The sequence below is a fragment of the Salvelinus sp. IW2-2015 genome, linkage group LG35 (genome assembly GCF_002910315.2).
Source record: "Salvelinus sp. IW2-2015 linkage group LG35, ASM291031v2, whole genome shotgun sequence".
NCBI classification, from domain to species: domain Eukaryota; kingdom Metazoa; phylum Chordata; class Actinopteri; order Salmoniformes; family Salmonidae; genus Salvelinus; species Salvelinus sp. IW2-2015.
Window position 1 is genome coordinate 13,693,919 of NC_036874.1, and position 24,719 is coordinate 13,718,637.

General features: G+C 45.0%; 1 protein-coding gene across 2 annotated transcripts in view; it reads left to right on the forward strand.

Annotated features, from left to right (window-relative positions):
- LOC111959157 (mannosyl-oligosaccharide 1,2-alpha-mannosidase IC) overlaps positions 1 to 24,686 on the forward strand; it is a 204,252-nt gene extending 179,566 nt beyond the window's left edge. Inside the window, exons 6-12 of one of the 2 annotated variants that reach the window (XM_070437383.1) lie at positions 8,245 to 8,372; positions 8,899 to 8,992; positions 10,368 to 10,483; positions 12,433 to 12,652; positions 18,423 to 18,595; positions 20,987 to 21,102; positions 22,664 to 24,686. In XM_070437383.1, the coding sequence (XP_070293484.1) occupies positions 8,245 to 8,372; positions 8,899 to 8,992; positions 10,368 to 10,483; positions 12,433 to 12,652; positions 18,423 to 18,595; positions 20,987 to 21,102; positions 22,664 to 22,808 (992 nt within the window). In that variant the 3' untranslated portion in view covers positions 22,809 to 24,686. The remainder of the gene's footprint in view (positions 1 to 8,244; positions 8,373 to 8,898; positions 8,993 to 10,367; positions 10,484 to 12,432; positions 12,653 to 18,422; positions 18,596 to 20,986; positions 21,103 to 22,663) is intronic. The other variant, XM_070437384.1, reaches the window with a different exon arrangement.
- Positions 24,687 to 24,719: the final 33 nt, after the last annotated feature.

Sequence of the window (24,719 nt, forward strand, 5' to 3'; positions counted from 1 at the left end):
ACAAGGAATAATGCATAGAGAAGCGTTGAACACTTGTTTGCAAGTTACTGAATGCAAAAGCTGATAATTATTTTTGCAAGTTTCCTAAAGTGTGCAATGTACCAATTTACAGTGCCTTCAGAAAGTATTCACACCGCTTGACTTTTTCCACATTTTGTTGTGTTACAGCGCTGAATTTAAATGGATTCAATTGAAATTGTTTGTTCCTGGCCTACACACAATACTCCATCATATCAAAGTGGAAGCCTAAATAACTTAAGGAGTTAAATTTGCTTAACATGTCACATAATACGTTGCATGGACTCACTCTGTGTGCAATAATAGTGGTTTTTTAACCCCTTTTTTCTCCCCAATTTCGTGGTATCCAATTGGTAGTAGTTACAGTCTTGTCTCATCGCTGCAACTCCCGTACGGACTCAGGAGGGCGAAGGTCGAGAGCCATGCGTACTCTGAAACAAACAACCCAACCAAGCCACACTGCTTCTTGACACAATGCACATCCAACCCGGAAGCCAGCCGCACCAATGTGTCGGAGGAAATACTGTACACCTGGCGACCTGGTCAGCGTGCACTGCGCCCGACCCGCCACAGGAGTCGCTAGTGTGCGGTGAGACAAGGATATCCCTGCTGGCCAAACCCTCCCTAACCCGGACGACGCTGGGGCAATTGTGCGCCGCCCCATGGGCCTCCCGGTCGTGGCCGGCTGCGACAGAGCCTGGGCTCGAACCCAGAATCTCTGGTGGCACAGCTAGCACTGCGATGCAGTGCCTTAGACCACTGTGCCACCCGGGAGGCGCAATAATAGTGTTTAACATGATTTTTTAATGACTACCTCATCTCTGTACCACACACATACAATTATCGGTGAGGTCCCTCAGTTGAGCAGTGAATTTCAAACACAAATTCAACCACAAAGACCAGGGATGTTTTCCAATGCCTCGCAAAGAAGGGCACCTATTGGTAGATTTGAAAAATAAAAGCAGACATTGAATATCCCTTTGAGCATGGTGAAGTTATTAATTACACTTCGGATGGTGTATCAAACACCCAGTCACTACAAAGATACAGGCGTCCTTCCTAACTCCGGAGAGGAAGGAAACCGCTCAGGGATTTGACCATGAGGCCAATGGTGACTTTAAAACAGTTACAGAGTTGAATGCCTGTGATAGGAGTAAACTGAGGATGGATCAACAACAGTGTTACTGCACAATACTAACCTAAATGACAGAGTGAAAAGAAGGAAGCCTGTACAGAATACAAATATTCCAAAACGTGTATCCGTTTGCAATAAGTCACTAAAGCCATTCCCTCCTAATCTACGGGCCCTGATGTTACTTTAGCTTGAGCAGCTAATTGTCATGTTTTGTCATTGATTATCATGTCTTGTCCCTGTGCTTCCCTCTGCTGGTCTTATTAGGTTCTTTCTCTTTCTCTCTCTCTCTCCTCCTCCCTCCTCCCTCTCCCGCTCTCTCTCCCTCTATCGTTCCGTTCCTGCTCCCAGCTGTTTCTCATTCTCCTAACACCTCATTTACTCTTTACACCTGTCCCCTATTTTGCCCTCTGATTAGAGTCCCATTTTCTCCCTCTGTTTTCCGCTTCTGTCCTTGTCGGATTCTTGTTTGATGTTTGCTGTTCCTGTGTCCTTGTTCCGCCCTGTCGTGTTCTTTGCCTTCTTCAGATGCTGCGTGTGAGCAGGTGTCTATTGCAGCTACGGCCAGTGCCTTCCCGAAGCGACCTGCAGTCTGTGTCGCGTCTCCAGTCGTTCCTCTCTATTGACGAGAGGATTTCAGTTTCCTGTTTTGGATTTACCATTGATTATATCCAGGAGAATCATTATTTGTTTAATACTGGAATAAAGACTCTGTTTACTATACGTCGCTTTTGGGTCCTCATTCACCAGCATAACAGAAGAATCCGACCAAGAATGGACCCAGCGACTACGGATTCTCGCAACACTGCCGTCGAGATCCAGGGAGCAATGCTCGGCAGACACGAGCAGGAATTGTCTGCTGCTCGCCATGCCGTTGAGACCCTGTCCGCTCAGGTCTCCGATCTCTCAGGACAGTTTCAGAGTCTTCGTCTCGTGCCACCAGCTACTTCCTGGTCTTCCGAGTCTCCGGAACCTAGGGTTAATAACCCACCATGTTACTCTGGGCAGCCCACTGAGTGTCGCTCCTTTCTCACCCAGTGTGATATTGTGTTCTCTCTCCAGCCCAACACATACTCAAGAGAGAGAGCTCGGATCGCTTACGTCATATCACTCCTTACTGGTCGGGCTCGGGAGTGGCGCACAGCTATCTGGGAGGCAAGGGCTGAGTGTTCTAACGTTTATCAGAACTTTAAAGAGGAGATGATACGGGTTTTTGATCGTCAGTTTTTGGGAAGGAGGCTTCCAGGGTCCTGGCTTCCCTATGTCAAGGTGATCGATCCATAACGGATTACTCTATAGAGTTTCGCACTCTTGCTGCATCAGTGACTGGAACAGCCGGCGTTGCTCGCTCGTTTTCTGGAGGGACTCCACGCTGAGGTTAAGGATGAGATTCTCTCCCGGGAGGTTCCTTCCAGCGTGGACTCTTTGATTGCTCTCGCCATCCGCATAGAACGACGGGTAGATCTTCGTCACCGAGCTCGTGGAAGAGAGCTCGCGTTAACGGTGTTTCCCCTCTCCGCATCTCAACCATCTCCTCCCACCGGCTCAGAGACTGAGCCCATGCAGCTGGGAGGTATTCGCATCTCGACTAAGGAGAGGGAACGGAGAATCACCAACCGCCTTTGCCTCTATTGCGGTTCTGCTGGACATTTTGTCATGTCATGTCCAGTAAAAGCCAGAGCTCATCAGTAAGCGGAGGGCTACTGGTGAGCGCTACTACTCAGGTCTCTCCATCAAGATCCTGTACTACCTTGTCGGTCATCTACGCTGGACCGGTTCGGCTGCTTCCTGCAGTGCCTTGATAGACTCAGGGGCTGAGGGTTGTTTATTGGACGAAGCATGGGCTCGGAAACATGACATTTTCCTCTCAGACAGTTAGGGAAGCCCACGCCCATGTTCGCCTTAGATGGTAGTCTCTCCCCAGTATCAGATGTGAGACACTACCTTTAACCTCACTGTATCTGGTAACCACAGTGAGACCATTTCCTTTTTATTTTTTCGTTCACCTTTTACACCTGTTGTTTTGGGTCATCCCGGCTAGTATGTCATAATCCTTCTATTAATTGGTCTAGTAATTCTATTCTATCCTGGAACGTTTCTTGTCATGTGAAGTGTTTATGTCTGCTATCCCTCCTGTGTCTTCTGTCCCTCTACTCAGGAGGACCTGGTGATTTGACAGGAGTGCCGGAGGAGTATCATGATCTGCGCACGGTCTTCAGTCGGTCCAGAGCCAGCTCCCTTCTCCTCACCGGTCGTATGATTGTTGTATTGATCTCCTTCCGGGGACCACTCCCCCTCGGGTAGACTATACTCTCTGTCGGCTCCCGAACGTAAGGCTCTCGAGGATATCTGTCTGTTCTCTCGACGCCCGGTACCGTGGTGCCTTCTTCCTCTCCCGCCGAGCGGGATTTTTCTTTGTTAAGAAGAAGGACGGTACTCTGCGCCCGCGTGGATTATCGAGGGCTGAATGACATAACGGTTAAGAATCGTTATCCGCTTCCCTTATGTCGTCAGCCTTCGAGATTTTGCAGGGAGCCAGGTTCTTTACTAAGTTGGACCTTCGTAACGCTTACCATCTCGTACGCATCAGAGAGGGGACGAGTGGAAGACGGCGTTTAACACTCCGTTAGGGCATTTTGAATACCGGGTTCTGCCGTTCGGTCTTGCTAATGCTCCAGCTGTCTTTAGGCATTAGTTAATGATGTACTGAGAGACATGCTGAACATTTTGTTTTCGTTTACCTTGACGATATCCTGATTTTTTCCCGTCACTCGAGATTCATGTTCAGCACGTTCGACGTGTACTCCAGCGCCTTTTAGGAATTGTCTCTACGTGAAGCTGAGAAGTGCGCCTTTCATGTCTCTCTGTCACATTTCTCGGTTCTGTTATTTCGCTGAAGGCATTCAGATGGATCCGCTAAGGTCCAGGCTGTCAGCGATTGGCCCGTTCCTAAGTCACGTGTCGAGTTGCAGCGCTTTCTCGGTTTCGCTAATTTCTATCGGCGTTTCATTCGTAATTTCGGTCAAGTGGCTGCCCCTCTCACAGCTCTGACTTCTGTCGAAGACTTGCTTTAAGTGGTCCGGTCCGCCCAGGGAGCTTTTGATCTCCTCAAGAAGCGTTTTACATCCGCCCCTATCCTTGTTACTCCTGACGTCACTAAACAATTCATTGTCGAGGTTGACGCTTCAGAGGTGGGCGTGGGAGCCATTCTGTCTCAGCGCTTCCAGTCTGACGATAAGGTCCATCCTTGCGCTTACTTTTCTCATCGCCTGTCGCCATCGGAACGCAACTATGATGTGGGTAACCGCGAACTGCTCGCCATCCGCTTAGCCATAGGCGAATGGCGACAGTGGTTGGAGGGGGCGACCGTCCCTTTTGTCGTTTGACTGACCATAAGAACCTTGAGTACATCCGTTCGGCCAAACGACTTAATGCACGTCAAGCTCGTTGGGCGTTGTTTTTCGCTCGTTTCGAGTTCGTGATTTCCTATCGTCCGGGAAATAAGAACACCAAGCCTGATGCCTTATCCCGTCTCTTAGTTCTTCTGTGGCTTCTACCGACCCCGAGGGGATTCTCCCTGAAGGGCGTGTTGTCGGGTTGACTGTCTGGGGAATTGAGAGACAGGTAAAGCAAGCACTCACTCACACTGCGTCGCCGCGCGCTTGTCCTAGTAACCTTCTGTTCGTTCCTGTCTCTACTCGTCTGGCTGTTCTTCAGTGGGCTCACTCTGCCAAGTTAGCTGGCCACCCGGCGTTCGGGGTACGCTTGCTTCTATTCGCCAGCGGTTTTGGTGGCCTACTCAGGAGCGGGACACGCGCCGTTTCGTGGCTGCTTGTTCGGACTGCGCGCAGACTAAGTCAGGTAACTCTCCTCCTGCCGGTCGTCTCAGACCGCTTCCCATTCCTTCTCGACCATGGTCTCACATCGCCTTAGACTTTATTACGGTCGCCTTCGTCTGCGGGAAGACTGTGATTCTTACGGTTATCGATAGGTTCTCTAAGGCGGCACATTTCATTCCCCTCGCTAAGCTTCCTTCCGCTAAGGAGACGGCACAAATCATCATTGAGAATGTGTTCAGAATTCATGGCCTCCCGGTTAGACGCCGTTTCAGACAGAGGTCCGCAATTCACGTCACAGTTTTGGAGGAGTTCTGTCGTTTGATTGGTGCTTCCGTCAGTCTCTCTTCCGGGTTTCATCCCCAGTCTAACGGTCAAGCAGAAAGGGCCAATCAGTCGATTGGTCGCATATTACGCAGCCTTTCGTTTCGAAACCCTGCGTCTTGGGCAGAACAGCTCCCCTGGGCTGAGTACGCTCACAACTCGCTTCCTTCGTCTGCTACCGGGCTATCCCGTTTCAGAGTAGTCTTGGCTACCAGCCTCCTCTGTTTCGTCCCAGCTCGCCGATCCAGCGTTCCCTCCGCTCAGGCTTTTGTCCAACGTTGTGAGCGCACCTGGAGGAGGTCAGGTTGCACTTTGCCGTTACAGGGCGCAGACTGTGAGAGCCCAATAAACGTAGGATTAAGAGTCCTAGGTATTGTCGCGGTCAGAGAGTGTGCTTTCCACTCGTAACCTTCCCCTTACGACAGCTTCTCGCAAGTTGACTCCGCGGTTCATTGGTCCGTTCCGTGTCTCTCAGGTCGTCAATCCTGTCGCTGTGCGACTGCTTCTTCCGCGACATCTTCGTCGCGTCCACCCTGTCTTCCATGTCTCTTGTGTCAAGCCTTTTCTTCGCGCCCCCGTTCGTCTTCCCTCCCCCCCCCCGTCCTTGTCGAGGGCGCTCCTATTTACAAGGTACGGAAGATCATGGACATGCGTTCTCGGGGACGTGTCACCAGTACTTAGTGGATTGGGAGGTTACGGTCCTGAGGAGAGGAGTTGGGTTCCATCTCGGGACGTGCTGGACCGTTCGTTGATTGATGATTTCTTCGTTGCCGCCAGGTTCCTCCTCGAGTGCGCCAGGAGGCGCTCGGTGAGTGGGGGGTACTGTCATGTTTTGTCATTGATTATCATGTCTTGTCCCTGTGCTTCCCTCTGCTGGTCTTATTAGGTTCTTTCTCTTTCTCTCTCTCTCTCCTCCTCCCTCTCTCCCTCTCCCGCTCTCTCCTCTCTTATCGTTCCGTTCCTGCTCCCAGCTGTTTCTCATTCTCCTAACGACCTCATTTACTCTTTCACACCTGTCCCCTATTTTGCCCTCTGATTAGAGTCCCTATTTCTCCCTCTGTTTTCCGCTTCTGTCCTTGTCGGATTCTTGTTTGATGTTTGCTGTTCCGTGTCCTTGTTCCGCCCTGTCGTTTCTTTGCCTTCTTCAGATGCTGCGTGTGAGCAGGTGTCTATGTCAGCTACGGCCAGTGCCTTCCCGAAGCGACCTGCAGTCTGTGGTCGCGTCTCCAGTCGTTCCTCTCTATTGACGAGAGGATTTCAGTTTCCTGTTTTGGATTTACCATTGATTATATCCAGGAGAATCATTATTTGTTTAATACTGGAATAAAGACTCTGTTACTATTACGTCGCTTTTGGGTCCTCATTCACCAGCATAACACTAATGGTGTAGCCCCAAACTAATAAGAAGCATATTCATCAGGACTACATCTCTTTGCTTCCATCCCTTTATAGTTTCTCTTTTTTCTTTCCATCCTCCGCTAATACGTTCAGTTTCGTTCATCACTTTATCACTTTCTATTAATGTAGGATTTGGTCATGTACTATAATGTAATGTAATGACATTCCATCTCACCTCCTCTGATTAGGTCAGGCAGAGTGTATTAGCACGTCGTTGAAGTCGTCATGTAGACACAGACACGCTGTTATTCTGAGACGGCTGCGCATATCATCCTCACAGTGCACTACTTTCAGAGAGAAATAAGACAAAAGGATATGGGTTGCATCCTAATCCGCACCCCATTCTCTATATAGTGTTCTACTCACTGTAGTGTACTACTTTGACCAGAACCCTATGGGTCCTGGTCAAAATGATTGCACTATATAAGAACTAGGGTGCCATTTTGGACGCAGCCATGGTTTATTGGTGACCCTGGTTGACGCTCTTGTTTTAGTCTCTAAGATGAACTTAACGCTTTCCTCAACTCTGCAGAGGCGGTTATTGATCTACAGAGGGTGATAAAGCCTCCCACTCTGATCCCCAGACAAATGATGCGGTGCATCAGCTTGCATCTGGGTTGGTGCCCAAGAGGGACAAACAGATCCAGACCTGCTTAATCTTTATCCTGCGCCCTAAATGGCACCCTATTCCCTATATAGTGTACTACTTTTGTCCAGGGCCCACATGGCTTTGGTCAATAGTAGTGAACTATCTTTTCAATAGGGTGCCATTTGAGACACACATTAGTCTCTGTACTTTCTTCAGCACCAAAATACACAATTCTGGAGAGTGATGAACAATTGTAATATCTGACTGGATATCTGTCTCCTCGTCTCAGTGCCTTCTGAAAAGCAAGAAAGAAACAAATGATTTGCCGTTGCTCTGGGATATAAAAGAAAACACATTTTGGAGATATTGTAGGTGTCGGTGCACTAGAACCGTATAACGCTTTGGCTCCAAGACACTAAATGGCCTCAAAGACAAACCAGAGAACTGCTGGTGAAAATTGAATGTTTTTTATAACTGACACTGGTGTTGATTGTTTATCTGTACAWTCTGCCTACATTTTGTAAGGACAACGTGTAATTGTAGCATCACATCAAGTTGCAGTACTGTTTATTTGCCCGTTATTACAATCGAATGAAAACTTTGCAGAACGTAATGATTGTCTCGAGTGTGAACCAGTGTGTAATGGTGTGTGTTGACTGTGGTCCTCACTTGGCATGGAATGTGCTGTGACACCTGTAATGTCCAGAGTGTGTAACACTGTGCTAAGTGTGGTCCTCACTTGTCACGGTATGGTTTCTGTTCCCAGTGTGTATAACAGTGTGTGTTGACTGTGGTCTTCACTTGACACGGTATGGTTTCTGTTCCCAGTGTGTATAACAGTGTGTGTTGACTGTGGTCCTCACTTGTCGCTGTATGGTTTCTGTTCCCAGTGTGTATAACAGTGTGTGTTGACTGTGGTGCTCACTTGTCGCTGTATGGTTTCTGTTGCAGTGGCACCAGTTGGAGCTGGGGCTGGGCGTCAGCCGGGAGCAGTATCCTGGCGGAGTTTGGAACCCTGCACCTGGAGTTYGTCCACCTRTCAGAGCTCTCCAACAATGGCATCTACACAGAGAAGGTATGGACTACAGTACCCACAATACTGTGAGTGACTTGGGTTGCACAAATCCAGAAACTTTCCCAGTTAGAATCGTTCAACAGGAATTTCTCAAAAACCTGGGAACTTTGGGGACGTTTTTGCCATTTTGCAACCCTATGACTGTGACTGTCTGCGACAGATTTTACTAGGTAAAATATGTTAAACCGTTAACATTGTATGCTTATCAATGCATGCTCTATGCCATTATCAATGTGTGTTTTTCTTTCTGCAGTCATTACTATTCTTAGGAACTTCACTTTCCATTCATTTAATGTATATTTGTGAATGTTTTTAATGGGCATACTGAACATAATGGTAACTTTCATTGGATGACAACTTTTCCTATCTAATTTGTCTGTAAGTGTCAACTTCAGGGTACAAGGTAATTTACATAAATTAGAAGCATATGTGATGCCAAAGTTGAAATCCTCTCTACAGTTATTTTTAGTTTACAGAAAGATTTTTTGTTCAGAGCTAATGTGTTTTTTACTGTGTGGTGTTGCAGGTTATGAATATCCGAAAGCTGTTGAACAAAATTGAGAAGCCTCACGGTCTCTATCCTAACTTCTTGAGTCCCGTCAGTGGCAACTGGGTCCAACGTGAGTACTGGTCCTCCACTGAAGGAGATACACATTATTATAGTATTATCATGGAACATAAGGGCACTGGCCAGCCACACTAGTAGACTAGAATGTCTACTAGACAACCTGAGTGGCATTCTACTAGCCAAAGGTAAAAAAAAATGTTGGGAAGACAAGATTTCACTCCACATTTTCCACTAGCCTGGTCTAAAAAGTGCTATCTGGCTAGCAGGCTAGCTTAATTTCCATCACCACACTTCACTTACTGTATCCACAGGAAAGCTTTTGCCACTATACAAGCACCTCCTTTGTAATTGTAGTACAGCAGTAAAGAACGTCCTTGGTTAACCCAGTCAAAGGCAAATCGTAGACTTTTTCCATACTTTTTCCAATTCCATATTATTACCCTGTAGTCGTCCGTGAACTGACCTTCTGACTTTCTACACAGTCCTCCGACCTTGCAGGAGCACTCCTATTTAAATCCTTTGGAGCCTCCTTGTCATCCATCCCTTTTTCTGCCTTTCTTTCTTTCAGTAGCAATGTCAGTCTCAAGCAGTGCTGTATATCGCCTCGCTCTGGGTTATTCAAATAATAATGAATCCAATTACGTCGGGAAATTGAATCTTTTCCGATTCATCTGAAAGGCAGGGGAATGGGAGATGCCGAGATGGCATCTGAAGATGTGGGCCTGGAAGTCCTAATCTGGCTGATTATGGGGATAATTGTTGTTGTGGGTGAATGGTTAATGAAGCAGGTAGATAAGGAGGAGAGGAAGGAGAGGGAGATGGGTGTTCAGTCCGGCCTGTGTTTTTGTCAGCATGGGTACATGGGGCACAGAGCAGAAAGCACGGATTCACACAGACCTCTCCCACAGTCTCTGGTGTTCTGTTGTCAAGGGCTAACAGAACGCTGCGTGATAACCTTTCACAGTGTGTAGGAGTGTGTGGTGTGGAGGGTGGGCGTGCGTGCCTGCATGGATGTGTGTGTGGATGTGTGAGCGCACAAAAACGTCTCCAACCCGGTATCTTATCCAGAGTTGTTAAATTAGCATGAAATTGAGTGGGAGGGGGAAAAAATCATATCTGAAGTTATACTAACCAATTATCATTTTTATTTCAATTAAAACCACAACTGTGTGGGTACGTGATAAGCTAGCCATAATGACAATGCTATTTTCTGTGCTAAGGCTACTCAGAGTATGAATCTACAAATCAGTCAGTCTTTCATACCCCACAAGAGATTCCCACGTATACTCTGATTCTATTTGACTCATTGGTTATTGGGTTTAGTAAACCCAAGGTCGCCTGCCTGTGAGACTGCAGAGTAATGTTTGTGAAAAAGACCCCCCCCCGTGTGGAGATAATGTCAGATGTCTCTCTTTTTCCTCTCCCAGATCACGTTTCCATTGGCGGCCTGGGGGATAGCTTCTACGAGTATCTGATCAAATCATATCTGATGTCAGACAAGACGGATGAGGAGGCTAAGACGATGTACTACAGTGCTCTGGAGGTAGGAGAAATGCCATATAGCGCACAGAGAGGGACCTACTGCTGTTGTCAGGGGGACGCTCTATCTCAGCAGGCACTGTTGTGAATTGATATATGCAATATGGATGGAGGGAACAACGGAAAGGAGGACTGGGGTCTGTTATCGCTGTAGCTTTAGAATTCGGTATACTTTTACAGTATTACATAACAAGTATCAGCAACCTGTGATGCACAAACACACACACGACACATGCACACGACGTGTACGTGTGCACACAAAGTCACAAACATACACGCAAACATGCACATGAGCTAACACACGCATACATGCAGGCATGCAGACAGAGAGACCGAAACAGAGACAGAGAGACAGAGAGACAGAGACAGAGAGAAAGAGACAATAAGCTGAGGAGGAAAAGAACAGAAATGGCAATTTGTGGAAAAGAAAAAGGGAGAGAGGAAGTGTGTCATGGTCACCAGCTGCTTTAGTCCAGCTCTCCTGTCAGAGTATTTAATAATCACCATCAGCAGATAGAAAACTGTGTACTGTGGAGTGCTGAGTGAAGGACAAGGCTCCATTACCCCACGGCTCTGTCGTAAAGCAGACACAAGCAAGCCTGCACGCACGCACGCACACACACACTCACACTCACACTCACACTCACACTCACACTCACACTCACACACCACACATACACACTCACAAACATGGCACGACACACACAACCTCCTCCACACACGCACACCTAATCCCTCAGCCATCAATTAGCACAATATCTTCTCCTTAAATACCATTGACACTAGTCTTTTAGGCTGATGAGACTATTTGCTCATTGGAGGGTCAAGCCAGAGGCAAATACATTAATTATAGACAATCTCTCTCCTGTGGCCTGGTATTTAAAATAGTTATAGTTTTCTGGTATCACACCATAGCCATATTGTTTGTGTTTGTATAATGCTCTCAAGCGTAGCTAGTAAGAAATGCTTGCTAGGTTTTAGGATCGCGGGTTTGATTCCCGCTGGTGCCACCCATAAAAATGAGAATGGCGGGGATCAATGTCTTATGCGCTAGAAGCAAGATTAACTTGTTTCAGCTATCTAGGCAGTGGATTGGCCATATCATCAAAGTTTATGCTATGCATTGTATATATATATCAGATAGAGAGAGAGAGAGAGAGAGAGAGAGCTTACTCTGTTTCCTGACTTTCCAAAGAAAGACAAACTCTTGCAGAAGACATTGCAACAGGGGTGGGAGAAACTTCAAGTCTCTCTCCTGTTTCTCTATCTCTGTTTCGCACTCTCCCTCTCTCTCCATCCCTCTATCTCTCCTTTGTTTCCACCTCTCTCCTGGAATCAGAATAGAATGTGTTATAGGATGTATAAATAATTCCATACATAAATGCAGTTCACATTGGCAATGTGCATAGATAGTAGCTCTACAAAACATGCATCCACAGAACATTGTTGATAGAAGAAGCCCTACAACAACTTGGGTACACACCAATGGAAGCAGCTGACATCCCAGCACTGCCATAGCACCTGTGCTGTAGATAGAACTGTATTCCAGACCTTCCAATTGCTTCTCCAGAATTTGTTCCTAGATCAGATTTAAATTGAAAAACAATTGCGGTCTCTTTTTTTTTATTGTCAGTGTTTCACCATCTCAGTTTCAGAGTAACAGAAGCATTCAGAACCCACAGTGTCGAAATCATACATATAGAATGACTAGAATAAAACGCCTGGGTTCTATTTCTAAGGTAGAAAGCTGTATTCTACTGTATGTGAGTGTAGGTTTGTCTGTGTATGTTTTCTTGGTCTCACCCCCCCCCCAGGCTAGTATAAATGCTAACCATGTTTCCCCATCACAGTTCCAGCAGGATTCAGAGCAACACAGAGTTGAAAAAATGCTGCAGTCAATTAATATAGATTTATCTGTGTCTCACCCATTTATAAATGTCAATCTTCCCCCAGGCTATCGAGGCTAACCTGGTGCAGAAGTCCCCTGGCGGGCTGACCTACATGGCGGAGTGGAGGGGGGGCATCCTGGACCACAAGATGGGCCACCTGGCCTGCTTCTCCGGGGGCATGGTGGTGATCGGAGCAGACGACGGAGCTCCAGAGAAGAGACAGCACTACCTAGACCTGGCTGCAGAGATTACGCACACCTGCCACGAGAGTTATAGTAGATCTGGTGAGTGGGACTGGGAAGGCATTGAGTATAGGACATCTGTGTGACCAAGGACAGGTACAGTATGAGATGAGTATTTAAGGATATTGGATATCCAATGGCTGGATGTTGCTCTGTGTATTCAGAGCAATTATAGCGTTTCCTGTTATTGTGCAGGACATTATCAAGTCAGTGAAATTACAATGCTGTTAGACTATCTTGTTAAGTGAAGGAATTTGGTGACCCCCAGAAAAAGATCCAAATATAAAGATCATAGTAGGTTTTTGTACATAGAAGGTTCTCTTTGGTAAAAGAGGTAAATTGGTCATCAAAAAGAATGGGGGACCAAGTCACTCTTCATATAATGAATTAAAATGCCTTTATTTGTATGGCATGTTCAATGGAAACAGAGATTTAAAACTCTGAAGCGTTTCGGCTGCATGGCCTTCGTCAGGGAGAGATTGAGTCATATTGCAAATAAAAACAATCTGCAGACAATTTACATTTAATTTCCCCCTGAACAAACCAGAGAATCACTCCTAGCTGGCAGCTACAGGTAGCTGCAGAACCTCATGTCTCTGGTGTGAGGAGCACAAGTTATTCCAAATTATTCTTTATCATCTTTCGACACTTCAATGTGCACTCATGCTGTCCTACCAGACCTCTTTTGAAAGCAGTAATAATTTGAAGGCAGTCAGTGGTGATTCAGAATGGAGAAAAGACCAAGATTGTCTGTCATTTGTAAAAAGTAAACAGAGAATGAGAGTCTCACAGAGACCACAGGCCAAAGATCAAACAAGCCCAAGATCCTCCAGTCTTGATGAGATTCCACACACACAGTTCATTTTACACTATTTTGGGGTTTATATGGTATATATATAGTTAAAATTATTCTAACTATTTATATTGTTAAAACTATTCTGGTCATGGTGTTCATATTTTGTAAGTTAAAATTACACTAAATGGAGTAAATATCCAACTCGCAAAGAGTTGCTTAAATTTAACTCTAATTGCCATTTATTCTTTTCAGTATAAAAAACGAATTGAAAATAATAATCAACTCCAGCAGAGTAAATGTCTCCTTCAGTTTACTTCCTTTGAGTTATAAGGGTATAAAGCCTTATTGAACTATTTATTGTGTCACATTATGGTTACTCTTAATGGAGGTAAAAGTACTGCGTCCCAATCAACTCCAGTTATCAACACTAACTCCAGGGAGCGTATCACTCCCGAGGGTTAAGAACACTCCCAGTAGAGTCAATTCAACCCAACATTTTTCAACTATCCTTTATTTACTGTGCACTGTCTGGATGGAGAATGAACTCGAGGAAATCTAAAAGACTGAGAGAAAAAAAGATGAGTTGTGTTCACTTTTGGGGGAAAAAACTCGCTTGAACTTGATTTCTCGTCCTCGGCCTTGAAACTTAACGGAAATATATTATTCGGGAATCAATTTTGGGTGTTTCCACCACAAGGTGAGCAGACCGGTTTCATCCTGAAAATACAGCTGATGCGACTCATCGCATAACAGGTTTCTCGATATACTTAGAAGACTTTTGTTCTCCCAACCCAAAAGGCGCCTCCTCCTTTATATTGCCATCCTCTGCATTTTTTTTCTTTTTTTCCCCCTTCTCATTAGAGGGCTGCTCAATATTTCACTTCCGAGCCTCTTAGCTTCTGTTGGATTGGATATGCCTTTGGAGTGAGAAAGGAGGTTAAAAGGGTCTCTCCTTCTGCCGCTCCTCTCTGCTGTCTGGATCTGTGCCATCAACACAACAGGGCCGGCTGGCCCCCGTCTTCTAGCCAAATCAAATTTTAATTGTCACATGCACCGAATACAACAGTGAAATGCTTACTTACAAGCCCTTAACCAACAATTCAGTTTTAAGATAATCCCCCCCAAAAAGTAAGAGATAAGAATAACAAATAATTAAAGTGCAGCAGTAACAATGGCGTGGCTATATACAGGGAGTACTGGTACAGAGTAAATGTGCGGGGGCACAGGTTAGTCGAGGTAATTGTTGTAATTATGTACATGTAGGTAGAGTTATTAAAGTGACTATGCATAGATAATAACAGAGTAGCAGCAGCGTAGAAGAGGGTGGGCAATGCAAATAGTCTGGGTAGCCATTTGATTAGCTGTTCAGGAGTCTTATGGCTTGGGGATAGAAGCTGATTAGAAGCCTCTTGGACCTGGACTTGGAGCTCCGGTACCGCTTGCCGTGCGGTAGCAGAGAGAACAGTCTATGACTAGGGTGGCTGTAGTCTTTGACAATTTTTAGGGCCTTCCTCTGACACCGCCTGGTATAGAGGTCCTGGATGGCAGGAAGCTTGGCCCCAGTGATGTACTGGGCCGTACGCACTACCCTCTGTAGTGCCTTGCGGTCGGAGGCCAAGCAGTTGCCATACCAGGCAGTGATGCAACCAGTCAGGATGCTCTCGATGGTGCAGCTATAGAACCTTTGACGATCTGAGGACGCATACCAAATCTTTCCAGTCTCCTGAGGAGAAATAGGTTTTGTCGTGCCCTCTTCATGACTGTCTTGGTGTGCTTGGACCATGTTAGTTTGATGGTGATGTGGACGCCAAGGAACTTGAAGCTCTCAACCTGCTCCACTATAGCCCCGTCGATGAGAATGGGGGCGTACTCGGTCCTCCTTTTCCTGTAGTCCACAATCATCTCCTTTGTCTTGATCACGTTGAGGGAGAGGTTGTTGTCCTTGCACGACATGGTCAGGGCTCCTCCCTATAGACTGTCTCATCGTTGTCGGTGATCAGGCCTACTGTACCGCTGTTGTGTCATCATCAAACGTAATGATGGTGTTGGAGTGGTGCCTGGCCGTGCAGTCATGAGTGAACAGGGAGTACAGGAGGGGACTGAGTACGCACCCCTGAGGGGCCCCCGTGTTGAGGATCAGCGTGGCAGATGTGTTGTTACCTGCCCTTATCACCTGAGGGTGGCCCGTCAGGAAGTCCAGGATCCAGTTGCAGAGGGAAGTGTTTAGTCCCAGGTTCCTTAGCTTAGTGATGAGCTTTGAGGGCCCTATGGTGTTGAACGCTGAGCTGTAGTCAATGAATAGTATTCTCACATAGGTGTTCCTTTTGTTCAGGTGGGAAAGGGCAGTGTGGAGTGCAATAGAGATTGCATCATCTGTGGATCTGTTGGGGCGGTATGCAAATTGGAGTGGGTCTATGGTTTCTGGGATAATGGTGTTGATGTGAGCCATGACCAGCCTATCAAAGCATTTCATGGTTACAGACGTGAGTGCTACGGGTCGGTAGTCATTTAGGCAGGTTACCTTAGTGTTCTTGGGCACAGGGACTATGGTGGTCTGCTTGAAACATGTTGGTATTACAGACTCAGACAGGGAGAGGTTGAAAATGTCAGTGAAGACACTTGCCAGTTGGTCAGCGCATGCTCAGAGTACACGTCCTGGTAATCCGTCTGGCCCAGCCGCCTTGTGAATGTTGACCTGTTTAAAGGTCAAATCAAATCCAATTAAATCTTACTCCCATTGGCTGCGGAGAGCATGATCACACAGTCATCCGGAACAGCTGATGCTCTCATGCATGTTTCAGTGTTACTTGCCTCGAAGCGAGCATAGAAGTTATTTAGCTCGTAGGGTAGGCTTGTGTCACTGGGCAGCTCTCGACTGTGCTTCCCTTTTGTAGTCTGTAATAGTTTGCAAGCCCTGCCACATCCGACAAGCATCGGAGCCGGTGTAGTATGATTCGATCTTAGTACTGTATTGACACTTTGCCCTTTTGATGGTTCTTCGGAGGGCATAGCGGGATATCTTATAAGCTTCCGGGTTAGAGTCCCGCTCCTTTTAAAGTGGCAGCTCTAGCCTTTAGCTCAGTGTGAATGTTGCCTGTAATCCATTGCTTCTGTTTGGAAGCAATGGCCACTTTGACCACTTTTTTTATAGACCGAGTCACTGGTGCTTCCTGCTTTAATTTTTGCTTGCAAGCAGGAATCAGGAGGATAGAGTTATGGTCAGATTTGCCAAATGGAGGGTGAGGGAGTAAAGGTGGTCTAGAATTTTTTCCCCTCTGGTTACACATTTAACATGCTGATAGAAATTAGGTAAAGCTGATTTAAGTTTCCCTGTATTAAAGTCCCCGGCCACTAGGAGCGCGTTTTCCTGTTTGCTTATGGCGGAATACAGCTCATTGAGTGTGGTTTTTGTGCCAGCCTCGGTCTGTGGTGGTATGTAGACAGCTACGAAAAATACAGATGAAAACTCTCTAGGTAGATAGTGTGGTCTACAGCTTATAATGAGATACTCTACCTCAGGCGAGCAAAACCTCGAGACTGCACCAGCTATTGTTTACAAATATGCATAGGCCCCTGCCCCGTGTCTTACCAGAGGCTGCTGTTCTGTCCTGCCGATAGAGTGTATAACCCGCCAGCTGTATGCTCTTAATGTTGTTGTTCAGCCACGACTCGGTGAAACATAAGATATTACAGTTTTTAATGTCCCATTGAAGAAGAAATCCTTCTCCAATTTGAGGTTAGAACACCAGTTCTGATGTCCAGAAGCACTTTTAGGTAGCAGCAACATTATGTACAAAACAAGTTACGAACAACGCAAAAACATTTTTTTTAAATAGCATGGTTGGTTAAGAGCCATAAGACGGCAGCCCTACCCTCCAGCACCATCTTTACATCCCTATATCGATTCAGACACGAGAGAAAATGTCTGAAAGTTCTCCGTCATTGGCTAATGTGCCTCGCTGTTGGGGAGGAGATGAAGGTTGATGTATAGAAACATAAAACAGTCAGTAGTTCAAAAGACAGATGGGCTCTCTGTCCTTGAAAGAGTTGAGAAAGTTGGAGTCGGTCGTGTGTACTGAAATAGAAAGGTGATGATTTCAAGGAGTGAAATGCCACTGCTGCCATTGCTGCTCTCATTCCTCTCCTGCCAGATGGATGTTGTGACTGCAGTGAGTAAGTACAAAAATGGATGTACTTACTAAGGATTGCCCCTTTAACCGGCAGTGACCTTCATACAGCAGAACTATGTCCCCATTTGAACGTGATCCATTAACCTGTAAGATTTTTTAAAATTCTGTCCACTGTTCCGCAACTGTCCTGCAAAATCGTTCCCTTGTCCCACATTTGGGCTTTTTACATGTGGTCACTTTTTACATAAGCTCAACGTGTGTGTGATTTCACATGTGAAAATGCAAATTTGACGTATTTGTTTTTGTAAGGGTTTTGCAAACCACCTGGCAAATATCCTACTACGGTTTGGGGGAAAAAACACAATATGTTAAACATGCGTCATGTGACATACGTAGTAATACACACTCATCCTGATTGAGATTCAAAATGTTAAATGTTGCCATGCCAATGGTCTTAACCTGAACTCCAAATGTAAAAGACATTTCTACCCAGAATAGCAACCATTGTGCTACTGTAGATGGGAATCCTGTTCACATGCTGTCGATATGGCCTTCCAGAGTGGCAGCCGGCTAACAGAGACAGAATGTGTAGACCATCTGGGTTACAAGACCAACTGGGGAACAGGTCTTTATTGTAGAGCTCATTTTCAATGACTTTTTAGAGCGTAATGTCGGAATCCCGATTCTGTGCGAGGGCTATAGTATTTATAGTGCGTTGCTAATTCACCCACAGCTATGTGATTCGTTTTGATTTGTTTCAGTACCTCAGAAGACTGATTGAACAAACTATTAACTTAAAAATAAATTGACTCAAATAAAATTCCTCATCCCCCAGGTTTTTTTTAAAGTGATCTGTTCACTCTGTGTCTCTCTAATCTCCCTTTAGCTACGAAATTAGGGCCCGAGGCATTCCGATTTGACGGCGGAGCGGAAGCCACAGCGACCAGACTGAGTGACAGATACTACATCCTGCGGCCGGAGGTCATCGAGAGCTACATGTACATGTGGAGGTTGACCCATGACCCCAAGTACCGGGAGTGGGGCTGGGAGGCAGTGGAGGTGAGTCACACAGACGTTAACGTTGCACAGTCTTCATGATCCAGCCATAATGTCACTAAACGAATGACTTATTACTCTGGTGCTTAATCTCCAAAATATCTTCTGGTTTTATTTGTTATACTTTGATGAGCAATGAGTTTAAACTGAGTGGAGATCTGGCGCTTATCCTTAAAGTGCATTTAACAAGGATGTGTAAAGAACAATAAAACCGTGATTCTGGAATGTGTTGTTGAAATATGATTAAAAACCTCAGTAGAGACAATCATATCCCACGTACAGATGTCGGATCTTAACTTGATCACTCTTGTGGCAGAGAATTTTCCTGCTGCATCAGGAAATTCAAACGAGTCCCCGAAAAACAGCAGTTATCTTTTCTCCATGTGGGGGCAGTCGAGTCATTTGGATCAGGGCTTGCTATCAAAATCATTTTCTCTCTCGCTCGCTTAAATTCTATGCCTAGGTCCTATTACTGTAACATTCAAATGTACAAAAATGTATCTGAAATGCAGCCATACACATCAACTGTCATTTTATATAGCTTAATAACACAAGATAAATATTGGTCTACACTAGGTTACGACATACAAGTGTCAAGTGTATCCTAAGGTCAGAATTGAGTTCGGTCGTGGCCTGAGGTGGTCTAGCTGTTAGGGTCGCTGTCTTCAGCGCTCACATATAGGCCTACCATGTCAGCCTACCACGCCTTTCTGGCACAAATAACTCAATCCCCTGATTGACTTGATTTATTTACACATTTCAAATATTATTCCAGGGATATTTGACCCCTGACCTTGATAAGAAATTACCATACCAGACACTTTTGGATAACATAAATAGGAAACAAATAAAATAATAACAATAGGCTACACCAACAGTTTACATTCATACAGTGTAGGGTAAATTGCCATAGTAGATTTGCCGTGGTAAACGGTTATAAACTTTATTTCTATTGCACGGAATGTCTGTTCAAAAAAGGACTAAGTTGTTCTGATTACAATACCAACCGTGTGTGTTGAATTTAGTCAATCACTGAACTGACAAAATTCAACACACCTGGTCTTCCAGGTCGGTTAAATCAAAAACCAGCATACACTGCGGCTCTCCAGGAATAGGGTTGCCTACCCCAAACTGTTAACCTTCGAGTTGTTTCGGTTTTAACCCTGTAACCCAGGGCTGTCCAACTCATTCCATGGAGGGCCTAGTGTCTGCAGTTTTGAGTTTTTTCCTTTCAATTAAGAGTTCCTTACTAATTGGTGACCTTAATTCGTCAATCAAGTGAGGAGCGAAAACCCACAGACACTCGGCCTTCCGTGGAATGAGTTTGACAGCTGTGCTGTAAACCCTGCGGAATGAATCCTGTAAACACGTGGAATTAATGCGTTAAAAAAAGACATTCATCCATGAGTCAAAGGGTAGTGGGCCGGATTCGAAGCCATGCCGACTCTGGCATATGTGTGCCGGGGTTAGTGGCTGTAACCGTTGGACCACATAGGCACTGAGAAAACCAACCATTTATTATACCTGTTGCTTTCCTTCGACATATAATAAAACAATAGATTTTTTTTTTTATCAGATTTTCCTCCTGCGACAAAAGGGTTCAAATTGAGATCTGACATCTGTACTGGTCTCTGTCCATGCGTATTCTCTCGAGGAACTAATGTACAGTACATATAATTGAACATGGTCAAGGTCCTTCGATGCTACGTCTAACAAGGCAGTGTGAGGGCAGAACTGGCCAGGCTGATTAGCATATTACTGCCCCTTGACAAAAGCAGACTAATGCACCATAATTTACACAGACCCCTGTTCTTACTGTTGCATCTGCACGAGAAGAAGCAAAGTGTGGGTTTTGTCAACCTTTGTGCCCCATAATTAATGCATGTGTCAGTCTGATCACACAACATGAATGCTAAATCTATCATCCCGACCCCCATGGCAACGGCTAAGGGGGTTGGGAGCCACGTTATTAGCTCTGCCCCCATTCACCACCTCAACCCCAAACTCTTGTTCTCACTCGTGCTACTGGATGCCGTTGAATATTGTATACGGTGCCCCAGACAAGACCTTAATATAAGTAGGCTTTGTGTTTGGTGTCGTATGAGGTGAGTGTGCTGTGAGGTAAAAGCGGGTGTTTGAGGACACGGTACGAGGTTGACGCATCTGTCTCGGGCTCTCCGTAAACAACCTTACGTTCCCTTATTAGGGTTGCGCAACTCCAGTACTTGAGAGCTGCAGTCCTACTACTGGAAGTTTGATTTGATATGAATTGCAGTCATTACGTCGATAGGTAGGAAGATACTGTCTGTGCCCATTGGCTAACTACTGGTATAGTACATGTCCATTTTGACATTAACATCCCTCCTGCTCTCTTCTTTCTATTCTTCTCCCCAGGCTCTGGAGCAACACTGCAGAGTCGAAGCTGGTTTCTCTGGCATCCGAGACGTGTACGCCCAGACAGTCAGCCACGATAACATGCAACAAAGCTTTTTCCTCTCCGAGACACTCAAGTAAGTCTAACACGGCAAAGTCAACATCCCCCCGCTACTGAGAATATACCAGCAAACACTTAGCTTTTTTTGATTTGTAAACGGCTACAGAGCTTCTTCCACTAAGTGTAAGTGGCATTTACAGTTTMTGAGAAGTAGTAAGAAGTAAATGGCAATTGCAGTCTAAAGCCCCCTGGAGTCGATCGAATTAGCATAATACAAAAATCCCCATCAAAATCTGTTAGTTTAAGCTCGAGATATCTTTTTTTCACCGGCTGCTTCTCAGTCCACTGCATCCAGCGATGTCGCCCTTCCGCATCTGCGGTGAAAGGTGGCAGAGCTAGAGCGGGGTGTGTCAGACCATGAGACATCCCGGGAAATCTGTCTTCTCACGAAAACGTCTGTAGTAGTTTGACCCCTCGATGGGAAGATGAGACTACATGTTGGTTGTTCTGCTCTAGGACGCCCACAAGCCTCACAAGAAAAGAAAATCATTCCTGATCTTCCTTATCTCTCAGATATAGGATAGACAGTTCAGAACAAACTTCCTTTAGATTTTTGGGGGAACTATCTGTTTGTTTATCCATGTATGAAGCTGTTATTCAATGCATTTCAATGGGCTAATAGCAGTAAGGCTAAATTCAATGTTTCATCAAATAATAGTTATATTTTTATACCTTAAAGGGTCCTAAAACTTGATATCAAATAGATAAATGATCCTTGGTATGACCATCTTAAAACAATTCCATACGTTAGCTTAGAACCCCCACCCCCCTGGCTTAGACTCCCTGGCTTAGACTCTAAAGCATGAAGAAATGTTTTCTCGTTAGCTATGGTTTACACTTTCCACCCTGTTGACTGGTCTGTCTATCGTGAGAACACTCACATTAGTCTAAGATATTCACACAATATATTGAGTGCACTCAAGCACAGTATCTTAATTTCAACATTTACAGACAAACCTTATCATGAAAGGAATAGACATTGAGGAATTCCCATTTAGATTCAGCTGAAAGACTCTGTCTAGCCCCCTCTCAGACTTCGTTTGTGATGGGCTGGTTAAGTGATGTGGACAATCCACATAGTGATGTTGTTTCAGACCGTGAGGAACGTGTGAGTGTCGTCTGGGCCCCCTTAGAGAAAGAACCCTTGAAAACGTTGGTGGGAAAATGGAGAAAGCTGTGTTTTATACTAAATCTTTTCACGAGAGAGAAGATTAATTCTAATTTAGATTTTTTTTGGGGGGGGGAATCTCCAGACAAGCTTTAAATAAAGCACACGCTTCACCTTGCTGTTGTTCATCATGTATTGTATTCGTCAATAATTCAATAATTMATTCAATAGTTGTGAGACATTACAAAAGAGACTTGTTTTACAAAAGCAAAGAATGTCATGTCGTTACATCAGTAATAAATCTATCACTGCCCAACCATGACTAAAACATGTTTTATTGGCTCATACAATAGCATTATAGMCATGATGTATTTGTTTAGATACCCATAGTCTAGGAGAAAACTAGCCAGCCAATCCTTTATTGTAGCCGTTCGTTTCCCCAGACACTGACTCTGTTTGTCCCTCTCAGGTATCTATACCTGCTCTTCTCTGACGATGACCTGCTGCCTCTGGAGGACTGGGTGTTCAACACGGAAGCTCACCCCTTGCCCGTCGTCCGCAAGAGCTGCCTACAGGGGGAGGGAGGGACACACGACAAGACAACCTCGGAGTAGCAACCTACTGTACAACCACTGCACAACTCACCTGGATACAGACACAGAGTAACACGTATTGTTACATCACATGCACACAAAACACACACATAGACCCACACATAGACAACATTACACACAGGTAACAACACCGCAACAAAATGCAGGGCCAACGTCCCTTGGGCCCTGTCACAGACTCTCAATTCCTTTCCAGTAAAGGATCTTGTCGTATACGCTGTGATTGTATAATCTTGAGCCGGGTCGGGACTACTTCCTGCCGGCGTTACTTTCTGTGGACAATCAGGACGAACATGATTTTCATGAAAAGAGCACCTTTTTTTCTTTCCTTCTTTCCTCTGTGAGGAAACCAAGAGTATCTTGCAGACCCAAATGTAATGGGAAGAGTGCTGTATTATGGGCCATATTGTGAGMGAGAGAGAGAGAGAGAACCACTGAGCTTTTGCTTTGATTCCGTTTTTTCACCGCAATCAATTAATGATTTCACTTGATCTTGTCATTGCTTTTTTTTTCTGGCTTTTTTCTCTGTCTCTTTGACCAAAGTTGTTTGTTTTTTTGTTCACCCCCTCATAATTCCCTTAACACATCATCTTTGTGGTGAGATTTGACCAAGAGTAAGATGACAGACTAATAGGGAGGGTTGAATGGTGTTGAATATTAAATGTATAGACAATTGTGAAATGTAATACTCAAAATCCAYCTTGAAAAGGATTGTTTATTCAGAGTTTCCTTGCAGAAACAGGTTAAATGAATAATAACAGGCATGGGACAAATTGAAAACTGAAGATGTTGTTGGAGAGAGGGAGTGTCTTACATGTCCAGGGACCATTTTTATAAATTCTTTGTCCTTATAATTTGTTTTTCGAGTACAATACTGGTGAGATATTTTCATCAGGCCAAGTCTGTGTTGAATCCTCCTGGACACTGCCTTTCAGAGCATAACTTCACATTGTGTCAGTCCTGTGACTTTAACACAACTGTCAGTCCTGTTATTGTAACACAAGTGTAAGTCCTGTTACTGTAGCACTATAGAACGAGTGTCAGTCCYGTGACTGTAATACTATAGAACGAGTGTCAGTCMTGTGACTGTAATACTATAGAACGAGTGTCAGTCATGTTACTGTAACACTGTAGAACAAGTGTCAGTCCTGTGACTAAAACACAAGTGTCAGTCCTGTTACTGTAACACTGTGACCCAAGTGTCACTTCTGTGACTCCAACACAAGTGTCAGTCCTGCTACTGTAACACTGTGACACGAGTGTCAGATCTGTGACTCCAACACAAGTGTCAGTCCTGTTACTGTAACACTGTGACACAAGTGTCAGTTCTGTGACTCCAACACAAGTGTCAGTCCTGCTACTGTAACACAAGCACTCACAACCACCCCAGAGGCAAGATCACCACAGCTGGTCTCAGTCGCCTAGTATGACTGGGCTCAAATATGCCTGCCAAAGTTAACAGCCCTCATCGAGAGCTCCGGCTCTCTCAAATCCACAGTGGGGAAAGTTAGGCTTGAGGCTAAGGGTTTGCTAAAATGTATTCCGTAGAGGGGAATGTGAACGGCGCTTTCCTATTTCATCCTTATTCCTATCATCGCTGCTGTCCAATGCAGAGAGAATTTGCTGTACAGACCTGGATGAATGTAAGGGTCCCCTGTATTAGCTTATCTTCAGTTTCTTTTGTGATTTATTTGACTTAATTACATCATTATTTTCATTGCTTTTTCATTTGCTTCCCTCAGGTGTTTCTGTAAAAGAGGAAAAACTTTGACTTTAATTATAGTTCTGGTTGATATGAATTATTGTTATTACTTATCTTTCATTGTTGAATATTTTCAAATACTGATAAAAGACCTGTGCAACTTTGTACATTTAAAGCAACTTCATTTGCTTTGTCTGGATTTTGTTGTTGTC